This window comes from Anopheles arabiensis, chromosome 2, assembly GCF_016920715.1.
Source record: "Anopheles arabiensis isolate DONGOLA chromosome 2, AaraD3, whole genome shotgun sequence".
Classification (NCBI taxonomy): domain Eukaryota; kingdom Metazoa; phylum Arthropoda; class Insecta; order Diptera; family Culicidae; genus Anopheles; species Anopheles arabiensis.
This window is the reverse complement of record NC_053517.1, coordinates 93,715,396-93,740,496: the sequence shown is the minus strand read 5'-3', so window position 1 is coordinate 93,740,496 and position 25,101 is coordinate 93,715,396. Positions and strand designations below refer to the sequence as shown.

The 25,101-nt window shown below is 45.1% G+C and overlaps 2 protein-coding genes across 2 annotated transcripts; one reads left to right on the top strand and one right to left on the bottom strand.

Moving 5' to 3' along the window:
• Positions 1-1,652: 1,652 nt before the first annotated feature.
• LOC120898345 lies at positions 1,653-2,404 on the top strand. The gene has a single exon (XM_040304071.1). It carries the CDS (start codon positions 1,690-1,692, stop codon positions 2,314-2,316), a length of 627 nt encoding a protein of 208 aa, XP_040160005.1. The 5' UTR covers positions 1,653-1,689; the 3' UTR covers positions 2,317-2,404.
• A 558-nt stretch (positions 2,405-2,962) lies between these two features.
• LOC120898347 (cAMP-dependent protein kinase type I regulatory subunit) lies at positions 2,963-11,793 on the bottom strand. The gene is made up of 4 exons (XM_040304074.1): positions 11,482-11,793; positions 6,644-6,863; positions 6,404-6,558; positions 2,963-6,336 (listed from the first exon to the last, which is right to left on the bottom strand). Exons 1-4 carry the CDS (start codon positions 11,773-11,775, stop codon positions 6,115-6,117), a joined length of 891 nt encoding a protein of 296 aa, XP_040160008.1. The 5' UTR covers positions 11,776-11,793; the 3' UTR covers positions 2,963-6,114.
• Positions 11,794-25,101: the final 13,308 nt, after the last annotated feature.

Genomic DNA, 25,101 nt, shown 5'->3' with positions numbered 1-25,101 from the left:
CTCCGAGCGACTCCGAGCGACTCCGGGCGACTCCGGGCGACTCCGGGCGACTCCGGGCGACTCCGGACGTCTCCGAAGACTCCGAACGACTCTGGGCAACTCCGGGTGGCTCCTGACGACTCCGACGGCTCCGATAATGCTGACTCTGGGCTAGTGATGTGCTCTTTGGAGCACACCCACGACTCTGGTTATTGTTCCGAGCCGATCCGACTCTCGATATTGTTAGTCAAGTTTCGACTCCGACAAAATTTTAACCACTTGTTCGAAGTCGTCCGGAGTTGTCCAGAGCCGTTTGGAGTCGTCGGAGTCGTCCGGAGTCGTCCGGAGTCGTCCGGAGTCGCCCGGAGTCGGAGTCGTTCGGAGTCGTCCGGAGTCGATCGGAGTCCGAGTCGTCCGAAGTGGTATGGAGTCGTCTGGAATCGTCCGGAGTGGTCAGAGTCGTTCGGATTCGTTGGAGTCGTCTGGAGTCGTCTGAAGGCATCCCGAGTTGTTCGGAGACGTTTGCAGTCAACAGGAGCCGTGCGATGTAATGTACTTGTAATCAGGCATTTCATGTTGTTGTTTTTTTGTCTTTCACTTTGCGCGTGCACTTCGTAAACAGGCCTTTGTTTCGAAGGCTGACTTCGGCCGATTCCAAACGATACCGGACGACTCCGAACGACTCCGAACGACTCAGAATGACTCCCAACGGTTCCGGCCAACTCCGGACGACTCCGGACGACTCCGGACGAATCCGATTCCGAACGACTCCGGGCGATGCCGAACGGCTCCGGACGATTCCAGACGATTCCGGACGAATAATGCTGCGTGAACCTACCTTCCGGAGTCGATTCCGAAATTATCGGAGTCGGATCCGAGTCGACTTTGGAATTTTCGCCAACTTTACCCATCACTTCTCCGGACGGCTCCGAACGGCTCCGACGATTCCGACGGTTCCGCCTACAGGCTACGAGTTTGGTGTTTTGCACCTACCTTACGGAACTGCTTCCTATTTAGGCGTAGTTAGTCGGAAACCATTCTGGATTTTAGGTGAATTTATCCATCACTATCGCCAAGCTAGAGCATTCAAGAGCCAGTTACTGTACCTTGTGCCGCATGCAGTATCACTCGTCATCAACGGTTGAAATGTTCAGCTGGACGGATACGTGACGATGATACTAACGCATGCAAAGCGATGCCATCCAAATTTCAATGGTCGAATTCAGCGATGACTTCAAGGAGCACCTGAGCTACGAACAACCTGCTCTGCTGTACGGCAAAACACCAAATAAGCTTGGGAAACACCCCAATGGTTACTACGTCAGCTTTGTAACGGAGCCGAGTCTCGAAATGCTGAGGCAGGTGACTTGAAATAGAAATTTCCCACAACTGAGACTGTCCAAGTAATGGATTAGTTAAATTTCATCAACGAAACTGCGTAAGCATAACCGATTGCCCTCAGATGCTGGCCAGCTTTAGCAAACATCGACATCTGTTATCGAAACTCGATTACATCACGAGATACATATCTCCTCCACAACCCACCTTGCGAGAATGTAATTGTGATGCTAATAATCGCGCTCAGATCCCACGGTACAACATTCCCGTGTGAATTTCTCAAAACAGATCTTAAACGATCAGGCAAAACGTAAGCTATCGCTTACCTCATAATCGAGCCCAGTTGCCAGTTCAGTCCGTCTACACATCAGCATGGAGCAAGGTGCTTTGGATTACGAGTACGCTCCAGCAACTGAAGCGGACAAGGCAGAGGTTCGCCAAGCTTTAGCAACCTACTTCTACCCGGAGGAACCACTGACACTCGCCCACCGAGATGGTCCGTTCGTTACGGAGGACGACATGGAGAACGCACTGTCCTTCCTGGCGCAAGGCACCACCATTCTAGCCCGTACCGCGGCGAAAGGTGAACTGGTTGGTGTTTCCATTGGTGGTCCTTCAGCGCACGAAATCTCGGTGCCGATTACCACCCGAAAGTTAGCCGATATTGTAGCGTTTCTGGAGATGCTCGATGTTCGGGCGTACGGGTTTGCGCGTTCGAGTTCAGCGTACCACGTGCACGCACTAGCCGTCCATCCTGCTCACCGGGCCCACTCGATCGGACGGCGTTTGATGGAGGAACAGATCGCGTTGGTTCGTGCCCGGTGGCCAGCGTTTGCTGCCGTGACGGTAGAAACAACTGGCCCCGGTTCGGGTCGGCTTATGGGCCGTATCGGGCTGCGTGAAACCGGACGGCTTAGCTTCGCGGACTACCGGGATGCGGCGGGTGATCAAGTGTTCCTTGGAGCAGGGGAAGTGGTTGCCTGGGAGATGAAACTTTGAAAATTAAAAACAAAACCGTTACGACAGCACGTAGGTTAGGATGTGTTTTGGAATAAATGTTAGTGTAATGAATGTTTTAAAAAATCAATTGTTGTATTAATTACTTAAATTCTACAGTGGAAAAAATCGCGCAGGTTTTTGTTTTAATACTCTTTATTATTTCCACTTCTGTTTCACATTCACATTCTACACCGTTCCCTTTTGCGCCGTTGCGCCCTATTTGCTGCTTCCCTTTCGTCCCTTCGGCGCCTCTGTGTGTATCACTCAAACATGTATTAGTGTCCCGTAAATCTAAACATATGACCAACAGACCACGCACCTCCAGCCTAATCCCGTTGTTTTTGCTGTGTATTATCCCAAGAGAAAGGTGTGTTAATGTTTAATGCTTCTTTCCTCCTCCATTTGCTTGGGTAGAGTGACATCGAGGTGTGTTTATGCTGTAGATATCTCGCGATTTTACACATTCTTCTCCACGCAACACAGCGTTGCCTTCAAAGGTTAGTGTGTGTGCTTTCCAATTTGATTAAAAATACACTTCCAACAAGACACCATTTTCCTTGCTACCGTATACACTCTTCCGCTTTAGCGTTTTGATTTACCCCAACTGTTCACTCTCTCTCTCCTTCTCGTTTCTTTTTTTTGTTGCTAAATGTTGATGAAAATGATTCACAAAACAAAACTCCTAACTCCGAACTACACATTTTGCATGAAACTCGAATGACAAATGTAACATACTGGAAATACACACTACAGTGATCAAAATACCGCGACAGCGACACGGTGTAGTTGATTTTTTTTTATTAATCGAAGAAGAGCGTTCGTTTCTTTGCATTATTTCCCGGGCTATGGGGATGAAAGTACCGGGTGTTTTGAAAATTTGCCTAGTGCACACTACACAACTTCCGCCAAAAGGAATTTTAGGGACGAACGAACGAGAGAAGAGGAAAGGGAGAAATCTAATAAGAGGCTGACTCTACAAGTAAATTTGGCTCGAATGGGATTTGGAGAAAGTTCTAGTAATTAATTTACCATTTAATTTCTCGGCACCCAGGACACTAAGCAGTCTACGGAGCTACTAAACGCTCACTTTCTCTCCTTCTCTCTCGCTCTCGCTTTCCCTCTGTCGGTACTGTTCTAGTAGTCTAGGCTAGTGCAACAAGGACGTGGATGCCCTCACAACAAACTACTGGAAAGAATTTTGAACTGTGGTATTGGTCGGATAAAACGATAACTCATCCGTACTATATCGATCACTATCCGCACTCAAGCCTGCATTACACTAAGCTTCGCTAGCGTTGATTTCATGTTAGCATTTTGAGTTTTGCGTAAGAAGATGGGACAAATCGTGGGCAAATCTTCTACGGTTGCTGTCGACTACTGTTTGTTGACTTTACTACAATAAAACCTCACATTTTCTTGGGGTTTTTAATAAACATGCCGGTAAAATGTGTTATCTTGCGTAACTGTTGTAAGTGTATTACTATGTGGGACGATAGACAAAACAAAGGGCCAGCCTTGTGGAATTTCTAATCCGTCCCTATGCCGTAGCAGCAGAGCGCACACACCAGTGCATGTTAGTCGCTTAGTGAGGGGACTTTTACTTTACATGTAATAGTTAGAAAGAAAGAAAAAAGCAGCATTTATATGTAACTGGGACTACCCGGTTTGCGTACAAAAAGAAGAAAACCATTCAGAGAAAGCCGATAATACACGGTTAGTTAACGGCAGGGCCATTTTCAAACTCAATTAGAGCATCATCATCATGATGTGACCGAAAGCAGTTAATTACAACATACTTCTTTACTTGCCTTCCCAATCCCGTCCGTCTTTCTCATTGCAAAGCACCAATTCTGTAATTATTTCCACTTTTATTCGTGTTTTTTTGCATCCACCTGTCCACTATTACTGTACACATTGAAACATCTCACAAGGCAACATTACACATCGTAGGAAAGGAAAGGGAGCGAGTTGTGTTGTTGTGTTGTAATACTCCAACGATGGGGGACGTAAATTGAAAGTTTGTTTCAGTGTTGGGAAAAGAAATTAGATACACTTCGCTTTGTAAACGATCTACAACGATACAGCAAGTGTACGTGTTAAATCCACCAAGATAATTACCAGATTAGTAGTAGTAGAGGTCGCCTTTTGCTAGAAGAAGTGTTTGTTCCTTAAAACGCCACACTTCAACGCGATGCGACCCCGATGAGAGAAAAAGGATTGATCCATACAAAAGACGTTCAGAATTAAATTCACAAACGATCGTACTCTATCTGTCGCCTATGTATTGTTGCATTAGTTTGCGGGACGCAACACGATCGTACCCTTGCCGACCTCTCCAACCTTGCCTGGGTGCAATTTAGCACATCAACATATACAAAGAGACACCAAACAGCTAAAAACGTCGAGAAAGTTAGTGTACCACCTGTGTGTGTTTTACATCTTGGTTCCTGTAGTGCAACCGCGCCCTCCCGTGTACACCTTCCACGGTTAAGTTCTGCCGGAGTCGGGGGGACGCGGTTCATACTGTTTAATTGTGCTGCTGCTCTTCCCCCTCTTGGGGCTGGGGGTTCAAATGTTTGCTTTCAAGCTTCCTTAACGTCGCTCCAATCTTCGCTACCTCCCGGGCCCGCAGCTTCTCTTCACTTCCGCTTACAAAATTGCGCATTCAATTACAAATTTCGACCAATTAAAAGTTGATAAAAAGAACTCGTTACCATCGTAGTTGTTCCAATTGTTTCTCCTTCTTTGCTGCTTCCTTTGGACAGTTGTTTTGTTTTGGACCTTTTTCTACTATTATTTTCAGCACACTTTTGCCACACACTTTGCGCCTCATGTTTTCCAATAGTTCCAATAGTGTTTCTTCTTCTTCATCTTTTTTTGAGTTTTCCAATAAAAGTTGTTCCTCTACACAAGATGCACTTTTTTTTTGTTTTGCTACTTCCGCGAACCTTACCTCCTTCCTTCCTTTCTTAACTTTTCTGCTGCCCCAGTTCAAGTTTTTGTTTTGTTTGTTTGTTTTGTTTTTGCTGCTAACTTAACACAAATAGTCGGTTATAAATACTTAACTAATTCATTGCATTAATTTATAGAGACGACAGCTGTTAACGCATGAAATTAAACGCAGACAAACTATCGCGATACTATGCACTAGCGCGCGCGCAGCAAGCGCACCCGAGTTTCTAACTAATATTTCTACAACCTTCGCACACACATTCGTCGGCCTCGGTCGTTCGTTCTTGCAGTTCCACACCGATTTTGTAATACAGCGTTTGTTCTATCGTAACATGCCATATATGTACCATGAAACGACGCAGCTATCTTTCCCAGACCATTCGTTTAAGTAAAATATACGCACGTGCAACACCATTGAACGGTTCTGGCGCGTGCAGATTTAGGGGTTTCCGAGTTGATAGAACGGTGTGAAACTTTGTTCAAATTTTCACTGTCCAATACAAGAAAAAAAAACAGCGGAGAACCCGAACTAATGCTCACAATATTGAATTGATCACGAAAGAGAGAAGAAAAAAAGAAAATAAATGTCTACCTGTTTGCTTTCTATTTCTTCTCCAGCCCCTGCACGTGTGCACACTCCGCTCCGAGAAAGTAATAGGCGGCAAGAGCCTGCACAATAGACAAAAGCAGATCACTAATAGAATCACCTCAGCCACTCAACACGCCCCCGGGCCCAGTACCAGCTCCGTTAAGCTTCCCCTTGTTCGGTGTGGCGATCGGCTACTACTACTCGATCGGCTCAAATGTTTGCTGTTGCAGTTGGCCCGCCTCCCACTAACGCCCTCCTTAGACGGACAGTGACACGAAGCTGTTATACTGGGTAATGTTACGCTTCAGAATGTCGGCGCACAGGCCGAGCACACGCTCGAACCGGGCCCGGTCCAGCTTGACGCACTTGAGCGGTCCGCGGGCGATCACGGTGGCGGCACGGGGTCGATCAAGCAGCAGCGCAATCTCGCCGAAGTAGTCCGACGGGCCCAGGCGACCTACTTCTGCTGCCTCTTCGCTCTGCAAAAGCAAAAAAAGCGTCGCCATTAGTAAATACGTTTCCACGTTTCCCATTTTGTTTACTCACGTCTCCACGTTTCTGCATTACGGTTGCGCATCCTTCCACAATGATGTAGAAATCGTTGCCCGGTTCACCCTGCCTCACAATCGTTTCCCCGTCCTCAAAGCTAACCGGCTCGAGCGCATCGGCCACCGTAAGCCGCTCCCATTTGTCCAGGCTCTCTGTAATAAGATGCAACCATATGGGAACGGTCAATGCAAGCGGTGCGGTGCGTGCGTTTACATGCTACCCGCGTATATTACGTACCGAGTATCGAGACGCGCGACAGGAACTCCTCGTACATCTTGCGCTTCCGGATCGTCGAACCCATCAGGATGCGACGGTACGAGTCCCGATCGATGCCCCACAGCTTCACATCAGTTTTGGCACGGACGGTGGCCGCACGGGGCGTACCGTAGATCAGGGCGAGCTCACCGAAGCTGCCACCCTCGCTGATCGTCGTTACCTGCTCGTTATTTACAAAGACCTGGCGGAGGAATAAAAGAAGAGGGAACCATAATTAGCAATGATTAGAGTTAGAGAATTATAATGGAAATGAAAAATAACGCAATGCCACTAGTGACAAGTAACGTGGAGGACTAACAGAATGGAAAAAAGTTAAAGGTTAAGCATAACTAGTAGAAAGAAATACACTACTTCTCAGTATCTGCTTAGAAGTTTCAGAGGCATGTTTAACAGTGTTGTTGCACAAAGTTACTAACTTTTGTGTAACTGGTTAAAAACTATCTATGCTGTACCAGTTACATTTAAATCAGCTCGTCTCTGGTGAGAATTAATTAGATGTATAACGTCGTAAGAGTAGTGTAATTCAGAATCAGATTCATTAATCAGAATGGATCTTTGGAATGATTCAATGAATCTGAATCCCGATTGGAAAGATTCCTAAATCTTCAAAGATCTCGAGATCTCGAATATCGAAAGATTCATGTATCTCGAAGGATTCATTAATCTCGAAAGATTCATGAATCTCAAAAGTTTCCTATATCTAGACATCTATCTTGAACCGACAACGGGCATATTGTAGGTGAGATTGGGCAAATTCAATATTTTGGAGATCATCTTCTACTTCTTCTTTGGCACAACAACCGCAGTCGGCCAAGGCCTGCCTTGTACCCACTAGTGAAGTGAGCTTGGCTTTCAGTGACTTATTGTTACCATAGAATGATAGTCAGTCCTACGTATGGGGGCACGGTCTATTCGGGGCTTGAATCCATGACGGGCGTGTTGTTAAGTCGTACGAGTTGACGACTGTACCACCAGACCGATTTGGAGATCATACATCTTTAAAAATTCATGAATCCTAAGAGATATGTTAATTTCAATGGATTTATGAATCTTATAGATTTATAAATCTTTGGATATTCATGAAAATTTATAAAATCATGAATCTATGAAGATTCATGAATCTTTGAAGATTCGTGAATCTTTGAAGATTCGTGAATCTTTGAAGATTCGACTTGAGATTCGAATCACTCATCGCTGAAGATTCATATGAATGAATCTCAACGAAATATTCATGAAACCCAACACTACTTAATTCATTCAGAATATTGCAAAAGAAGAGTAATTTTCTTATTTTTCAGAAAAAAAACGGCTTCCAATATTTTATTGATTACTTTTTAAATATAAACTATACATCTATTCAAATATATTCGGTAATACGTTCGATTTATAAATTCATGGTAACACTTTAAAATGAACGAGGATTTATGGAGATGATATAACTTTTTGAACTAAATAAATAAAATTGCAGTAAAATATGAAAAAAAAATTCGTGAGTTTTTAGAATGTGTTGACAATAAGACCCCACTTAGCAAATTATAAACATTGTTTTATCCATTATCCTATTAATACTAAAAGTTCCGTATTTTTGTATTCTAATCCTCAAATCTCTTTGCCATATTATAATTAGACCAAGATTTTTTCTATTTAAATTGCATCGAAAAACACATCGCTCTGGTAAGTCAATTCCAGTAACTATGACACATGGCAGTAACAGAAACTAGGAGGCTCAACGTTACACCAAAAACAACCATATCAAACGATATCATTCTATATACACCCTCCCTCGTTCGGGAATCCATTAAAGTACATTAATCAACAATGCACACCTCAGAAGCCATCATCACCAGAAACAGGGCAATAAAAATCAATGCACAGCGGAATAGGACTCACTGGGCAGTGCCCACAATCACGCTTTCCAGTTGAATGCAGCGTCCCACAGCTGCTACACTGCCTTTGATTACATCGACACAATTGTCTTTGCTCGACTACAGCATTGCACTGGAAACATCCAACGAAGGGGCAATGAAAGCATTTCCATTTGCATCATATGTGGCAGTAAAAACAAACCCCCTTTGCCCTTTTTATGCCCTCTGGTTCGGGCAAGCACACAAACATTAGATTGCACCGTACTGGAATAAGTTTTAATTAGGAAAAGTTCCATTTTAGGCGCACATTTTATCATCACCCTTGCACACACACACACACACCCTTTGCATGTCGGAAACAAAGCATCATCAACGTTCCCCATCCAGTGGATGCCCTTTGAATGCAGCCCCGGTTGCAGTGAACCGGCATCCTGCCACTATCCTGCGGGTTTGATGATGGTTTCACCTTCTGAGTGTGTCCTCACACACAGACACATACAAACACGTATAAACATATGAGTAAAAGCTTGAGACGAATATTAACTACGATGATACGGAAGCTTGCCAAAAAGGTCAAGGATAATGGCGTAAAGGTCAGACCGTCACGAGGGACGAAGCATAGAGCGTTTGAAAATTAAAACTTCCCTCTTCCCGGGGTTTGTGGCGGCTGTGGTAGTAGGCCGTTTCCCCCCCCCCCAACTTGCCAGGTTTCAATGCACAGTAATCACAGTGTTGTACGAAATGAAAACCAGACTCGGCCGACATATTAAACTATAGAAATGTTGTGTGCCCTTTTGTGTGACCGCACACGAGAACCCTGTGACATATCCTGTTTGGAAATTGAATTCAACTCAGTTGTGCACACAGGAGAGCCATGTGCATTCGTGTAACGTGCATGTGGAACAATTCCACCTAGGGCAGCGGGACAGGGCACCCGCCGGACGCGTCTGGAATGGAACCGGAAAATGCTAATTGAAACAACGCGACCACACAAATGGGCCATCAGCATCATCACCGTCATCGCATTGGGGGGGGGGCGATGCAGCCACTCTATTTATTTCCATCTTCTGGTCTCTGGTCTGACCACATTAAGCCTCAATTGAGATCATTCTGTAAGAGAACGCACTCCAGAAAACTCAAGAAACTTCCATCACAGCGCGGAGAGACGGTGGAGACGCGCCGCAATTGATTACGCACCATGTAGGGTTTGAAGCCGGTGTTTAGTGTCAATCAGCGATTGGAGTGCAAAACTGAAGGGAAAGCGTGTTAGGTCCTTCTGGCTGACATACCACAACCATACCACACCACAACAACACGAGTACTGATGGGTGTGTGAGCGTGAAGGACACACATCATGGTTTATGGGCAGAACAACCACCGTCCAACATGACACACTATGTGCGTGTGCGGGCGTTCTGCTGTGTAACAAGCCACACCACAGAAACCCCCAAAACAATTTGTCGTAATCTGTCAGTTTACGGTTACGAAGCGTGACGGCGGCGGGTTAAGTGCTGCTGTGAGCAAACCAACCTGACCCTGCCAGGTTCAGATATTGCAGGCCTCCACGAGGACGATACACCTCAACTAGCTTCAATCGTTCCCGGGATTATCTAGCGAATGAGTTTTGCTCCGATTCGGGGAAAAGTGTATTCAATTCTTCTGATTACTCCACACTCACCTTAATGCCATCACTAGGATTAGAAGCGATACTATCGAGATGAAAATTTAATCCTAAGATACGGGAGGTTTGATATGGGTAGTATTCCAATGGAAAGGTTTAGCTGGCCTTAACGCTACCCCTTATTTAATTTTTGGGAAGCATAAGCACTAAAAGGTTCAAGGGGAGATTTCAAAAATTAAACGATACCTTAACTATTTTACTGAGAATTTGGGAACCTATGACCTTAGCGTCAGCAACGTTAGTGTGTTCGCGTTACAATCCTAGAAACTAATTCAAAATTTTAAACTCTTTTTTATGCCCTTTAGCTCATCCCTTATCCCTCAGATTCCGCACGAAACGAACTACCAATTCCAAAAGCCGGTAGTTACATTTAATATCTCTCCAGCCAAACTGGTAGCGCCGCCAAGTGCATTAAAACAGTACATTGTGGATCTCATTTGGAAGTTCGCTAATGGTATTAAATGCATTACTGGGTGGTACTACCATCAACCCCCTTCGACAAAACCACCACACTACCGCAACAAACCGAAGGCAACAAAAAGAGATAAATGAATTTGAGCTTTGTTGAACCGTTGAAAGGGGGCAAAAGGAGCAGCGGAAGGTTATAAAATGCTTCCCGATTAATTAACCACCAGCCAGTAGTGCCCACACATCGGCTATTTAGAAGACACTCACACACATTCCGGTGTATTTGCACATTCAAATTCAAACCCCGCGTCACCCACCATGCACACTCGTTGGGATATTAATTTCGTCGTGTTTATTTGTTTACACTTGAATGTTGATGGTGTTGGGTGGTGCCACCACCGCCACCGCGACGCCACCACAATCGTATGCTACTATTTCTGCCGTCGACTGTACGGAAGTTGAACGGGGTTGGGTTTGGGGTTTGAAATTTGAGCTCAAACTCGTTCCCGAACCGCCGTTTATCGAACGCCCCAGACCCGATCGAGAAAATGGCAAACACAGGGAACTGGTGATGATTACGGCATCTTCTCTTTCGCCTTGCCCGACCGATCTAATAAGAAAGTGAACGTTGCATTGAAGAGTGCCGTTTGGGAAGGTTGTCGGTTGATCGGGTGGATGATGCTTGCTTGTTTACGTGCATGGTAAAGCAATCGCGCAAACCGCACCCGGATGCGCAAGAGAGATGCGAGCCAGTTGGTGCGCGTTTGTGTGTAGGAATGTTTCATGTACAAACGCCCTTCTTTTCCTGTCACTGTCCCCCGTTCGCACAACCCCATTCTACGCACCTCAACCTCGCCGATATCGATGACGTAAAAGTTGTCACCCTCGTCGCCCTGCTGTATGATCGGCTCGCCGGGCAGAAAGTTGCAGGGAAACATTGCGTCGAAGATGTCCGACCGCTCGTTCTCGTCCAGGTGCGAGAACAGCACGTTCTTGGCGATCGCCTTCGACAGCGCCGCCATCGTTTTGTAGTCCTTCGGGACGACCTTCTTCACGTAGCTGGTCGCGTCCTCCTCGGTTACCGGCTCGGCCGAGATGCCGCCCCGGCGCCGTACCGGCGGCACCGCCGTCTGTGGCATTGGGCTCAGATCGTCCAGATCATTCACACTTTCTTCAGTCCGGCGTGGGGTACCGTCTGCTCTATGCTGAAGCATCTGGAGCAAACAAAATTATCGCCCACTGAAACGTTCGTTTGCTATCATTTCAAGACATTTCCCCTTCAGCAACGGAACGACACTTATCCTTTCTTTGAATGGCAGCGGACACACACTATGGACCTATCTCCGATAAAAATATCCCTTTATTTCGATTGTCCTGCTTTGTACGTCAGTCGTGATAGCAAAGCTGCTTAGTGTAACGTGTAACGATGAGTTTGGTTGCATTGTACTACTAAATATAGAATAATATGCTTGTAACTTTCTTGGACAGGAAATAGAACGTTTGCGTAAATATTTAATGCCACATGTCGGTAATACCATGTCTATCGGTAAGATTGAACGATAAAAACACATGCTTGAACTATTCCAACGCATTTGAATGATTAAGATGCAAGAGTGAAACCAAAACTAACAAAAGGTTTTTTTTAAATAGACCTTATATCTGGAAAATACGTTATATAAAACCATGTAATACGTAGCATCATTATTAAAAAAAAAAAAGATTAATAACATCCAGATTTCATAGATTGGATTCTGTCTTTACCCTTGAAATGGACTTTGATTTTTCAGTCATTAAAAGCTTGTTTACAACATTTCAACACATTAAAATTTAATCCAAACCCGTTGCATTCACACAAAATGTTCACCGTTCAAGTGCTAAAACTAAGCCAACTCAACAACACTTGCCACATTAGCATCAATAATGAGCCGTGTAAACAAAAATGGAACACATGGGCCGCGTTTGTTTCGCGTACGCTCCACAACCGCTCTTGCCATCATGAATGGATTTCAAACAGCGCCATTCAAACATATGCTACCCATCCCCGCATAATAGCAAAGAGAGAGAGCGACAAATCATAATAATAACACCTTACCAGCAGAAGAGCCCCTTGTTGCTGTACAAGCGGCTAGGAAGTTGATTCATACGGGCCAAGTTTTCCGCGCTTGAAAATCGCTACTTGAAGAAGTATAAACAAAGCCAGCTCAACAGGGGCCAGAAAGCGGTGGCATTCTTTCGACAGCGAAAGCAAACCTTTCTTTAGCTGTAGACACACAGCACAGAGCCTTAGCCTGCAAACGCTAAAAATACTCCGATCTGCTCGAGCAGTACACTTTCGCTCTCTTGGTCGCTGTGTTGTGCTGTGGCTGCTTCAATTTGTACCGCGAAAAATGGATACACTGCACACCAAGTGCCAACTACCAGTTGAACAAGCTTTCCACCAACCAACGGGGAGAAAACAACTACACTTTAAGAACGTTTCCACATTCTGCAATCCACAGCCTGTGGCCACCACACTGCGACAACCTTGACACATAACCTTTCGGATGGTCAACGGGGTAGGAGAAGGAGGATCGAGCACGCGTGAGAAAAGAGAAAAACCTTTCACTGCGGTGGGAAAATGCGGATCGCAACAAATAAACAAAAAAACATTTTCCGTGGCCGCATCAAGCATTCACACCACCCACCCATCCAACACGGATCTGAGCCTCGCGTGACCGGGTGCGATATTTGAAGATGGGGGAAAAATGAGTTGTTCCCGGCCTTTGCCTTCACCTGAGAAGGGTCACCCGGGGGAGATGGGAGTTAAAGGGAGTGCCCTCCCTATTATTAGCATCCCTTATTAACACGTGGAGCTTTTACCATGACTCCTTTTCGCCCCAAAAATAGCACACCTGCTGAATATTCATGCACCGGGAACGCACTGGTTTTTGTAGTGTACAAGACGTTTTTAACCCTTGGTAATAATTGAACAACTGTTACGATCAAAGGTGGAGAAGCTATTCAGCAACTGATTCATTGAGGCAAGCGATATTTTTAATAAATACAGTATGCGTTTTGTATCAAGAACCGTACTTGATATGACCGTAACATTCAAACTATAAACTCACTGTGGCGGAAAATTCGACCGCTTATCAGCAAAAAACACGCTCCAACGCTCGATACAGAGTTAAATACGAACAAGCCAACAAAAAAAGCATACGCAAGGGCAAGCATGCGAGCTTCTGAATAAGAAAATAAACACAAACCTGCTCCTGTTCACGGAGTTTGTTGTGGTTTTAATATTTCGGGCAGTGTGGACCTGCCAAGGAAATTCGAATCCTGTTATCTTTCACAATATTGTGAAAAAGAAACTATTCTTGAAACAGCCACAGTCAATATTGAGATGATTAGTGTGACTGGAGAGACGCACTTCATGATCATAATATAGCAAGACAAATATATTGTAAATCATCTCTTCGAAAGGTTGTTAACGCTCATTCGTGTTGTAAAAGCAGCAAATTAAGCAACTTGAATGAAACTTAAAAGTCAACTGCGACAGGCAAGAAGAAAGAAGTTAGCAACATTTATTTATATAATTTTAAAATAGAAAGAACAACATTAGACAAGCGCCATCCGGCACCTCTCGCTTTACAAAACATTTGCTTCAGATCGTGTCGGTGTCGCTGGGGACTACACATCGACGCTCAAAAAATAAATAATTCACTCATCAAGCGTGTACAGGGTGGAGTCCTGATGTTGATGCGAACCATCTGTCAGCCCCAAACCTTCTTGCAAAGAGGCAAGCGGCAGTCTCAAGAGTCAAGGCAGGGCACGCAACAACGAGGTCTTATCCTCTGCCCACACACTGCAGAGTAACAGCAATCCAAATATCGCTAATTAACACGTTACATTAACAACGTCCGACGTTAATTACTCAAAATTCTCGCCCGGCTCGTCACCACGACGCACCGCCGGATGATGACGACAACGACCCATCCTGTGTGACGATTCGGGGAAGGGGATACACTCCTTGTTTTACGTTTTAACTCTCATTCGCTGCTGCCATAACAAGGCGTTAGTAGCACGGGGCAAACACACATAGAGGGAGAAAAAACACACCGAGTGAAGGAACAAGGGACCTTCCTTCGCAGCGAAAGAAACTCCAACGGAACACAACCAACGCAAAAGTAAGCCCGTGTGTTGGTATAGGATACACCCGTCTGAAGGCACACAACAACTGTGTTTCCTCAATTATTCATTCGCGCTTTGTTTGTGTGTGTGTTTTGGGGCACACGGTTCCGCACAAGAATGCGTGAGGCGCAAGATCCTCGGCTAAAGATTTATCGCTCTTCCAGCACAGCATAACAACAACGAGTTTTGCCTTCACTTCACAAGCAGCAAATGTGTCTGGAGGGATCTCCTACTTGTTGCGAAACCGGGTGCTTTTTAAAATTCTAATCGCATACCCGTCGGGGTGAGTGAAAGCCGGTTTTTGTTTTCTCTTCTGCAACATTCAGAAATCTGTAACACAAACATCTCAATGCGCAGCACACCTACACACACGCAGTATGTGCGTTGTTGGAAAGTTTTTTTCCATGATTTATTCCTTTAAAGATGATGAGCTTTCGCTGCTTACAACTCGCTGTTATCAAAGGAGACAACCATGGGAGCAAGGATGTTCCCTTAGGCGAAAGACCGACATCTGCTGAAAGACCGACATCTGCTGACGTCACACAAGGGTCATGTCACAGTTTTTAACAGCTGCAGGATATATAGTACATCATCCGCGACTACTGGTTGAGATGTTTCGCCCTATATCCCCCCATCCACCCGGATGAGACACATCAATCACTAAAGTCTTCGTCGCTCCGGTGTGCCATTTTACTCCACACACAGTCTTATTTGTTTTGGGATGAAAGAAGCCCAAAGAGTAACGATTACATCTTTATTTCGCATGAACGGGAAGGGCAAGCAAAAAGCGCCGGCAAAACTTCCATTGTCGGGACTTTGATTTATTAGATTAACACCATAACCATCGCCTGAGAGCGTCGGTTCCATTGCATCCATTTTCATTAGACGTTGAAGCGATATTGCCCCCAACGGAAGACTCCAACGGGTTAGCGGATTTTGTCGTTTAACAGTAGCGCGTGGAGAAAGGACGATATTTAGCACGTTACACCCAAATCAGACGATAATTAACCTTGAAACTGGCTTAAAGCGAACAAAAAACCAATCAACAACGTTCGTTACCTTCGCTGTAAAAGCTCTAAGGCTTTAGTTTTGGGAGGGGAAAAATCAACTTCAAAGATCTTCAGAGACCCACCTTTTTTGTAGGATCTTTTCAGCGATGATGGATTGGCGAAGTGTTCCCATACAAGGGCCGTATGATTTATGCATCTGTAAACATATAGCCTATACTTCTTTAAGGTCGAAGCGATTTCAACTTCTCCCAAACCGCGGCCGCAAGCTCTGGATTGTGGATAAACATACTTGCGCCACTCTGGTTGCTCTTTTGCTCCAAAGTCCCACTCCCCCTAAAGCACACGATAAATTAGCAGATGTCACTCGCTTGAAAGTTTCGCACAAATCACCGCCATACACGGAGAGCTTTAGCACAGCACAACAACAAGCTCGGTAAAAGACGTGTGACAGCAGCTTGTGCGCTGCTCGCTGATGAGAGGCGAATGGGGCCTTCTTTTGTCTGCGTAATGAACCACCACCTTCTTCGCTTCTCCACAAACAAAAACTGGAAAGAGGGAAGCTGCCCCCACGTCAAGAACTTCAGGAACACGTAACAAGTCTAGCCTGCCAGTGGGGCTCTGCTGTGTTGCTGTTGGCCTGTCCGATGGGGCCGGAGACTGCTCCACTTGTCTCAAAGAAACACAGACGAAGTAGCCCGTCCCTGTTGCGAGACAGCGTCACCATACATTACTCAATCACGCTCGAGGTGTATCGCTTGTCAAAGTTTTGATTCATCGTTCACGTATGCTCCCTTGCTTTCCTTGGAGCTGGAGCTGGATACAGACCGATCTTGCTTAGAAAAAAAAAGAAGGCCAAATTGTTACATTGCCTTATACGTACAGCCACATAGAAGCGAGTGCTTTTGGTTTCGCTTTTCAAGAGACGATATTGCCACAGGTCGTGCTGGAGATAGGCACGAAAACACTAACCAGTGTCTTCTGCCAACCAAGCGATATAGAGCGAATTGAGCACTGCCAAACTGAAAGTGATTGATTAGACCTGAGCAGTTGGGTAAATCAATTTGGCAGGTATCTTTACTTCGCGACTCTCGCGTGACGTTTGTGACCTACTGTCGCGAGGAGATAAGCACCCGTAAGCAATCGCTTGTTAGAGAGTGTGTCTTACAGACTTTTATCACCTGCATGAACACGCTTTTTCTCTTTATGCTATCGTACTACATATTTAAATATTCCTTCCACTGTACTGAACATGCACAAAAGCATTTTACGACATTGTCATGATAAAAGCAACAATATGCCATTATTTAACTAAATCTGTTTTCTGTGTGCAGTAAAAACAATGGCGTGAACCAACCTTTCCAGCGGCACACACCACTCACCACTGTGGATGTTTATTTTTACTTACACTCGAATTGGTCGCCACGCCAAATGGAATAAACGTAAGTTCATTACACGGGGCCGTACCCGGGGCCGAGTTATTAAAATGTACGTACCAACCAGCTCGTACACACACACACAGCGCTCGTACATACTATATTTAGTGCACGCCACCTTGTGTACGATGTTGTCCCTTTGGCACGAGCCATGCTCAAGTGGTAGGCGCCAAAGGGGTTTGAGACAGTAACATCCAGGACAAGATGTCATCCACGAGACATACACCACTACTCCACACCATGCACCTGAGTGTACCACCCCGTTGAGTGACTAGTGAGGGGAGTATACTAGGTAACTAAGTGGAGAGCGTGTCTTTTACAAGGTTTTTGTAGCGTTTAATGGATCTATTTAATTGTTTGCTATCATGATCTTTCATCTGAGTTTAAAAAGAAGCTACAATTAATGTTTTAAAACATTCAAACACATCATAAGGAACACACACACACACTGAACTGAATCGAACATCACCTTCAAGTGAAAGTAAAGACAATTAGTAATGGTGACTAAATTACACAGTACACTGAACTCGAATGACGCAAAAGCGCCTGGTAGAGAGGCTTCGGAAACCTTTTAAAGTTTCTTATCCTCTGCATAGCGTACGAGCATTACGGAGGCTCTCTCCATGAAAATGAGAGCTTCTTGGTGCGTTTGGATTTGGCACGACTTTGCCTTGAAATCAAACAATGTTTACGAACAGCACGTGTTTGACGCCTGCATAAATTACATTATTTAGCTTAATTGCAAACTGTTGATACGGGCAATGCTAACTTTAAGATAATTTTAATTCTTCTACATGAAAAACAACATTCTTAAAGGGGTTCGAATCTTTCAATGGAATAATAGGTGAATTTTATAGGGGAATGTATCAACTGCTGAGTGGAATCGTACAAGCATACTGTGGAAGTTTACAATCGCACAAGGTAATTTGTCAAGCAAATAAGGGAATTTGGCAATTTGTCTAAAGACCTTGCCAAATTTGTGGTCTAAAGACCACAATTGGAAGCCAGAGGAAACAACTCAAACCATTTTAGTTAATTTTAGTCGAAATTTTCAATTTATCGCTTGCAAAATTCACTTATTTGGTTGACAAATTCCATTACATGATTGCAAACTTCCACAGTGTAATTGCAAAATTCCAATAACCAGTTGAAACATTCCCTTTAAGCGATTAAACTATTTTATTTTATGATTCAAAACCTCGTAAGATTGTAAATCTAATCCAATCATTGATCACATATCTTAAAAGCACGCTATTTTACTAGATTAAAATTTAATAGATTTAACTAGATTTAAATTAATCCGGCGTACCCAATATGCTAGTAATGGCACCAACTGCTGAATTCCACTCATACTTTCAATGAAGTTTACAATTTCAGCTATCTACAATTCTTTTCTCGTACACAAATTATTGCCATTATTTGCTCCTTAGTGTCTATTCCTTTATCCTGATTTGATCCTTATCATAAAGAGCTAAATTGTATAAGTAGTCTTTATTTAGCTGGACAGATGGGTTAATTATTAACATAGGAATAATCATTTAATTTAAGTGTAAGTATAGCGTCCTCTTGCAAAGTAATTGAGCAATCGGAAATAAAATGACATGGAGAGAAACTAACACTTCCTTCTTCATGCTTAAAACACGCACACACAGAGCAGACCCATGGATTTCTGAAGGTTGCGACCTTGATGGTGGTACACAAAAAAGCCTTTAAAATGCAAATACCGAACAAAGCTCGCTATTTATCCTCTCTGCATAATTACTTCTAGCTCTCCATCACCGTACGCGTCAAAATCTGTCAAAACCGCGTCAGTTCGCGTAACCTTTTAATAAAAATTATAATGAACGACCCGCTTCACGCGCCACGGACATTACCAGTGCTGGTGATCCTGGCGTACATCAAACAGACGCGGAGACAATCCATTACAATCGCTTCCGGTGTGCGGTGGACATCCGGAACAAACTAACTAATCGCTGATAAGTGATTAAAATATTTGTCCACAATCATCACATAAACTGTGTGGCTGTGTGTGTAAGCCAGGAGGAGACCCCGCCCGCATCTACAACGCCGCACAGTCCCACGCACGACATCTTCGCTGGATAATGTGGGGTTGGTAGGTGCTGGAGAAGGTTGCCATTACTGCTACTATTTTTAGCCCGAACGGAACGTCCATCATGAAACGTCGTCGCCAAGGGAGAATGAAATAAGCGACCCGCGACACACAAACGAACTTGCGTCGCGTGTGCCATACATACACATCGTCCCTCGCTGGCTGAAGACTTCTTCGTGCGCCGCGCATTGGTTTGACGTCCTCGATTGCCTCCTCCGGCCCGGCCCGTCCCTACCCTGGAAGCGAGGGCGAGGGCGCCCGTATAAAAAACCATCAAATTATAATGTTAATGGCTTCCCGCCGATTGCCGTCAGTTGTCGTTGACCTGTTGGTGGTGTTGGGCAAATTGAAACGCTTGGCACTACTGCTGGGGCGTTGGTGGTTTGCCAGCTTTGGCTTGTTCAACAGCTACCCGCTGCGGGACACAACAGGTTCTTCCGGCTTACGGTGGAGGAGTTTTGGAGGTGCCTATAAACTTCCCCAATCCTACCGGGGCCGAAATGATAGTTTAATTTCCGAACCCGTCATCCGGGTGCCGCTGGGAAAGCTAACGATCTTGTCCGTTTCTTATTGATTTCGTAGTTTATCCATCCTCTAGTCGGTTTTATTTATTAACGATAGCTGTTAGTTTTGCTAAAGCAAGATGTTTTACCAGCGAAATAAATAGAAATAAATTAAACTATCTCCCGCCGTGGGGAAGAGCCTTAGCGCTATTTCGCTTAGCTCATGCGTGAAATTAGCACCCAAAGCAGGTCCGGTGATAATGTTATCCGTTGTTCGGGCGTACAGGCGCAGAAAGAAGCAACATATGTAAGGATCCACATTTGGAAGGACGTGACCATTAATAATAATCAAACCCATTGGGTCCGGTGAAGTAACGCAACAAACCGGCACATCCCATCCATCGAATGTGGGCGATCGTTCGGCACTAGGCACTCGGTTGGTGGTGGTCGTGGTGGTGTGATGTATCAACTAAACCGGCATTACTTATTTGGCAGACCGGAGATGTCGGCCCGATAGCACAGGCTATTTGGAATTATTTATTGAGCTCTTTTGCCGTGTTTGTCAAAGCGACGAGGAGGGCCAGGTGTACTTGAGAGAGGGCAATCCCGTGTCAACTGCTGCTAGGATTTATTTTCGTATTGTGAAGCTGAAAACGATAGCTGCCTAAACGTTCATCACGTTTGACAGCGTGGTAAATATTTCATTCGGAATTTTGTGATTGTTTTTAACGGTCTTTTTCAAGTGTATTTTTCTATGCAAATTCAGACCGATCCATAACACGAAAGCCATTTCACTAAATTAAAGTAATTTGTGCTACTGTGTGCTACTGTCAACAACAGCATATTGTTGCCACCCAACAAAACCCGTGCGGTGTTTAGAGCCACTAAAGCATACTTTAATCTCGTAATCATTTTATTTACCCTTCGCAAACTTCGCTTAGCTACCAGCAAGCAACAAATGACGATATATCCATTGGACCCTGGGATATTAACTTCTTCCCATCTAACCTAGCTGCCTAACGCTCTGACACGCACACAATCTGACCCGTAATGGGACACAATTGAAGCTAATTTATGGCCACGCACAGACCGAAGTGTAACAAGTGTAGCGAGCAAAAGTGCCACACTTTGTCTTGCGGGGTGAGCTAACTTCGTACCCGTCGTCGTCTTTTAATCTTAGAAAACGCTAATAAATTAAAGTGATAAGATCTTCCGGAAAAGCTAGCAAATAGCATTGTTCACCAGCAGTAGGAAGAACTTACACAGCCGCACAAGACAACTTCCCCACACTCGTCCAGGAAGGCCACAAATTAATCGCTAATTAACAATTACTACCAGAGAACAGCAGCATTCTATCGCTGGATAGCACACTCACGCACCATCGCGCACCACGTCTAATTGAAATATCATGTTACAGAAAATTGTTTCTTTACATTTCTGCTCCTTCTCCTCCTCGCACAAATCCTCCGAACACCGCGTCTAGAAGGTAGAGTGAGTGTTTGGCTAGAATCTAAATATTTTCTCTTCTAGGAACACAACCCAACAACGAACGAAAAACGAAGCGAACGAAGGAGAATGCCAAACAATGTCACAGCACTTTGAGCGGCGGTAAACAGCTGACAGCTCCTGCCGGCGTCCGTGTGTATGTGTATAGTGTTGCCCCCAGCCCCGTATGGTAATTACAGCCGCGAGCGAACGGCATGACCATTTGTCCATGTCAGGTCCATCTCGCCGTCGTTGAAAAGGACAACGCGAACAAACCGAAAGTGGAAAGGGGGCCGCAGCTAAAAATACCACTCTCCACGAATTGAGAGGCACTGACTGACGACTCGCTGCACAAAGGAGGAGAAGACCCAAATTTTCCCTCCATTGAATATGGTTTGAATCAACGTTCGATTCGTTGGGTTTGACATTCTTTTTTTTTTCAATTCAGAACGTGAAACTGTTATGCAAGAGCCGCTGCTGCTGGTCACATCAATTCGGCTGACAGATACAGAAGAGAAGCGAACGAGGATGCCTAAAGCACCGGCTAATCTGATCACTGACATAAAGGTGAACCACCGTACATTATTGATTCTTTGTGAGCGATCTCTTCTGCATTATTTAATGGAGTGCCAAACGAGGGAGTGCGGGAAACGGGAAGCCAAAAGATTGATTTCCAATATTAACAATTTAATGTGAAAAGAAATTCAATCAACTGACAGAATGAACTTTCCTCTGTAATAAAGATTCAAACGAAGAGATCTTTAACATCACTTTAAGTTCGGTTTGGCGCTCTCTTTAACGTTACATTCCAATCGAACCGGTAAACCTGCAAGCTAGTCTTTCGTCAACATTCCGCTCCGTCGTTTGCTTCTTTCTGCTTCATACAAAAACACACACATACACACACACAGATACACAAATTAAATTATCGCACCCGTGACAGTTAGGTCGCACGTTTTCGTAGTAGCAGCTGAAATAATTTCTTGGCAACAAGCCCCAAAAACCCCCGCGCGCCGATAGCATCATCGAAATTGAATTGCAGTTGAAATGTGTCCCCCTCCCGTCGTGGGGCTTAGCAAATGTAATGTCAAAAAGTTGCAACAACTATTCCCCCCCGCTCATCATTTGCAGCCATTAGTTGGCGCACTCCATCTATCTCATCGACCTTGCGACTAGCCCACGCACGTGCTTCACAGCACTAGGCGCCTCCATTCAGTTATCGGTTAGCGGGTTTATCAACTCTACACGCCGCCGCCGCAGCCGGCCGGTCGGAATGTGTGTCAGGCACACTCGTTTCCACAGACGCCCGGTAAAACGGGGTTACTTAATCTAATCAAACCGAGCTAAAACATCTACGGATGGACGAATGTGTTATACCTCACTCATGCCGTTGTGATTTCAGGGAACAGACGAAAACGAAACCGCACCGGCCACACTGAGTCGTATCAGTCAGTCCCGGAACGTGTCTTGAGATGTGGCCTAAGTGATGGTTTACTTTGAGTGTAGAATGGCTTGTTCAGCTTCTTTCACTGTTTCACTCTATGTTTATTGTTTCAAACTCTTGCACGATCACTCGTTTTTCAAACGTTTAAAATCTTCCTCTTTAGGCCTCTAGAAAATTCACAAAAATACACTTCTTCAATCTCACTATCATTAAACAATACAGCAATATTTTACGTTAACACAATATCAATATTTTCATCTAAAAAAAAGAATAAAAGGCTTCCTTTTAAGTGACAAAAGTGACTTAAAGTGAAACCTGCACACACCTAATCCGTCCTGGGCGCCGCACACGACTGGGAGAGCATCGAAAGTTGTACACCGCACTCGTGTCGTGTCACACGGTTTTCCAAACGATTCACACAAATGCTCTCGAACCCGTGTGTGTGTGTGCTCACGGGGCGGTAAAATGCTCACGAAAGAATGCATATTTTTAGAATCGAACCCAAGTGGAGGAAACCCAAGTTGGTCGAATGGTCAGAAGAGCAGTGAACCGATCCTACTGATCCGACCGGGCCAGGTTCTCAATTGAACATATTTCGATGTTTCAATATACACACTCTGATTGGATGCTTCTTGATCAAGATGCTCACTCCGCTCCGCTCTTTTTTTATAAATACACGCACACAACTACCGAACTAATAACCAAGATCTTCAAAGATCTTTACCGCACCACAGCTAGAAGCATCCAATTAATGTGGATCACTCACTTTCGATCGTTAGCCGCAAGAGATAGATAAATAAACACTCCCTAAGAAGCGGTACACCGGACAAGAGGCAATAGGCGAGCCCCGTTACACTCTTGTTTTTTAGGCCAACCGACGACACAGCCGTGCGTTCGCCGCTGTCAGGAATTTCGTACGTCGGATCTGGAGATGAGAATAGTACACCCACGCGGATCGTCGCGCACGGTGAGAGGATGCTGCCACGAACCAAAAAAAAAACACGGCGCGATATATCTGCAACTTGTGGTACACCACCCCAACTGCTTTCTGTCACTCGGGACGGGCTTAATCTTAATCTGCCACTTGCTGTGCACAAATCACTCTCGACACCATCCCAAAGCGGCGTGCAGCGACGACAGAAAGGGGAACGACACAGTCGGTGTCAGATTCTTTTTCCAACAAGTGTCGGGAGCACACTGCACGAACAATTTTGCCACAAACCCTACCAAAGGGAACACCGTAAGAGGATGGGGTATTTTGGAATACACGTATTACGTTCATGATCGTATAAAACAAAGAGGAAGACACTACAGTGTCCACTTGGAGGTTGCAAATGGTAATGTAAAAGTTGAACAGTCGGGCGCGCACACACTCTGCATGAAACAAATGCAACCCACCGTCAGTGCCCAAATATACCCGTCCGTCACTGAGCGCAGAGGAAATATTACTTAATGCACACGTTAATTGAATTTACGTCCCAATTGCTGTCTTCGGAGTGTTTATAGTACACTACGACGTTACGACGCGGTATGGCAGGAAGCCGTGGTTTGCCTACGAAACACGATACAGACTAAACAGGAAGTGGATGAACCCACCAACTACCCCGAGATGCAATTGCTAAGAGATCGTACACAAGCACACGGCACACGGGCGAAGGCAAAGTTCACGAGCGCGGACCCCCTCTTAAGTGCTCTGCTGCACAGGCACTCTTCCGAACAGGTTCCGTTCAAGATACGCGCCAACGGACGACTGAACGCGCGAGCGAATGGTTCGGGCTTTGGCGTGTTCTACCGTTTGGCGCGCGACCAAGACATATTAACGCAGACACCAACACAACGACCACGACGACGACGACCACGATGGGCGCGCTACCTTCCTCTACCAAGGGAGTAGTACCGGTCTGTAACGCCAGTAACGCTTTCGTTACTGGCAGCGTAAATCCACACCGACGACTACCGCCGGGGTTCGATGTGGTTTGTTGGTAAGTGTGTGTGTGTCTTCCTATCTGCTACATTTTATGGTAGCGCGATGTGTTCAAGCGCTTGGTTTGAGTTCTCCGCCACTGCTGGACGTCGTAGTGTGGTGCCGGGAGTTGAGGCAATCTTGAACGAAATTAACTCCCTCCGGCTAGGAGGCCTTGAGAGTGGGTCACTTTACTTGCCTCCTATCGGGCATGTGCATGTGTTGGTACAATGTCTGTTGCCGCTGTTTACGAATCCGCAACTTCCCCCAACGCTGCTGCTCGACGTTAGGCGCAGATTAGACCGTAAAGGGTCAAATTGATAAGTAAGTGGAAGTAATGGAAGAGC

Bases quoted from the DNA above. Each gene is read 5' to 3' on its own strand.
- LOC120898345 (XM_040304071.1), top strand. From the start codon at position 1,690: ATGGAGCAAGGTGCTTTGGATTACGAGTACGCTCCAGCAACTGAAGCG.
- LOC120898347 (XM_040304074.1), bottom strand. From the start codon at position 11,775: ATGCCACAGACGGCGGTGCCGCCGGTACGGCGCCGGGGCGGCATCTCG. The intron at 6,864-11,481 runs GTGCGTAGAATG...TTCCTCCGCCAG, and splicing joins TCGATATCGGCGAGGTTGAG to GTCTTTGTAAATAACGAGCA. The intron at 6,337-6,403 runs GTGAGTAAACAA...TTGCTTTTGCAG, and splicing joins TAATGCAGAAACGTGGAGAC to AGCGAAGAGGCAGCAGAAGT.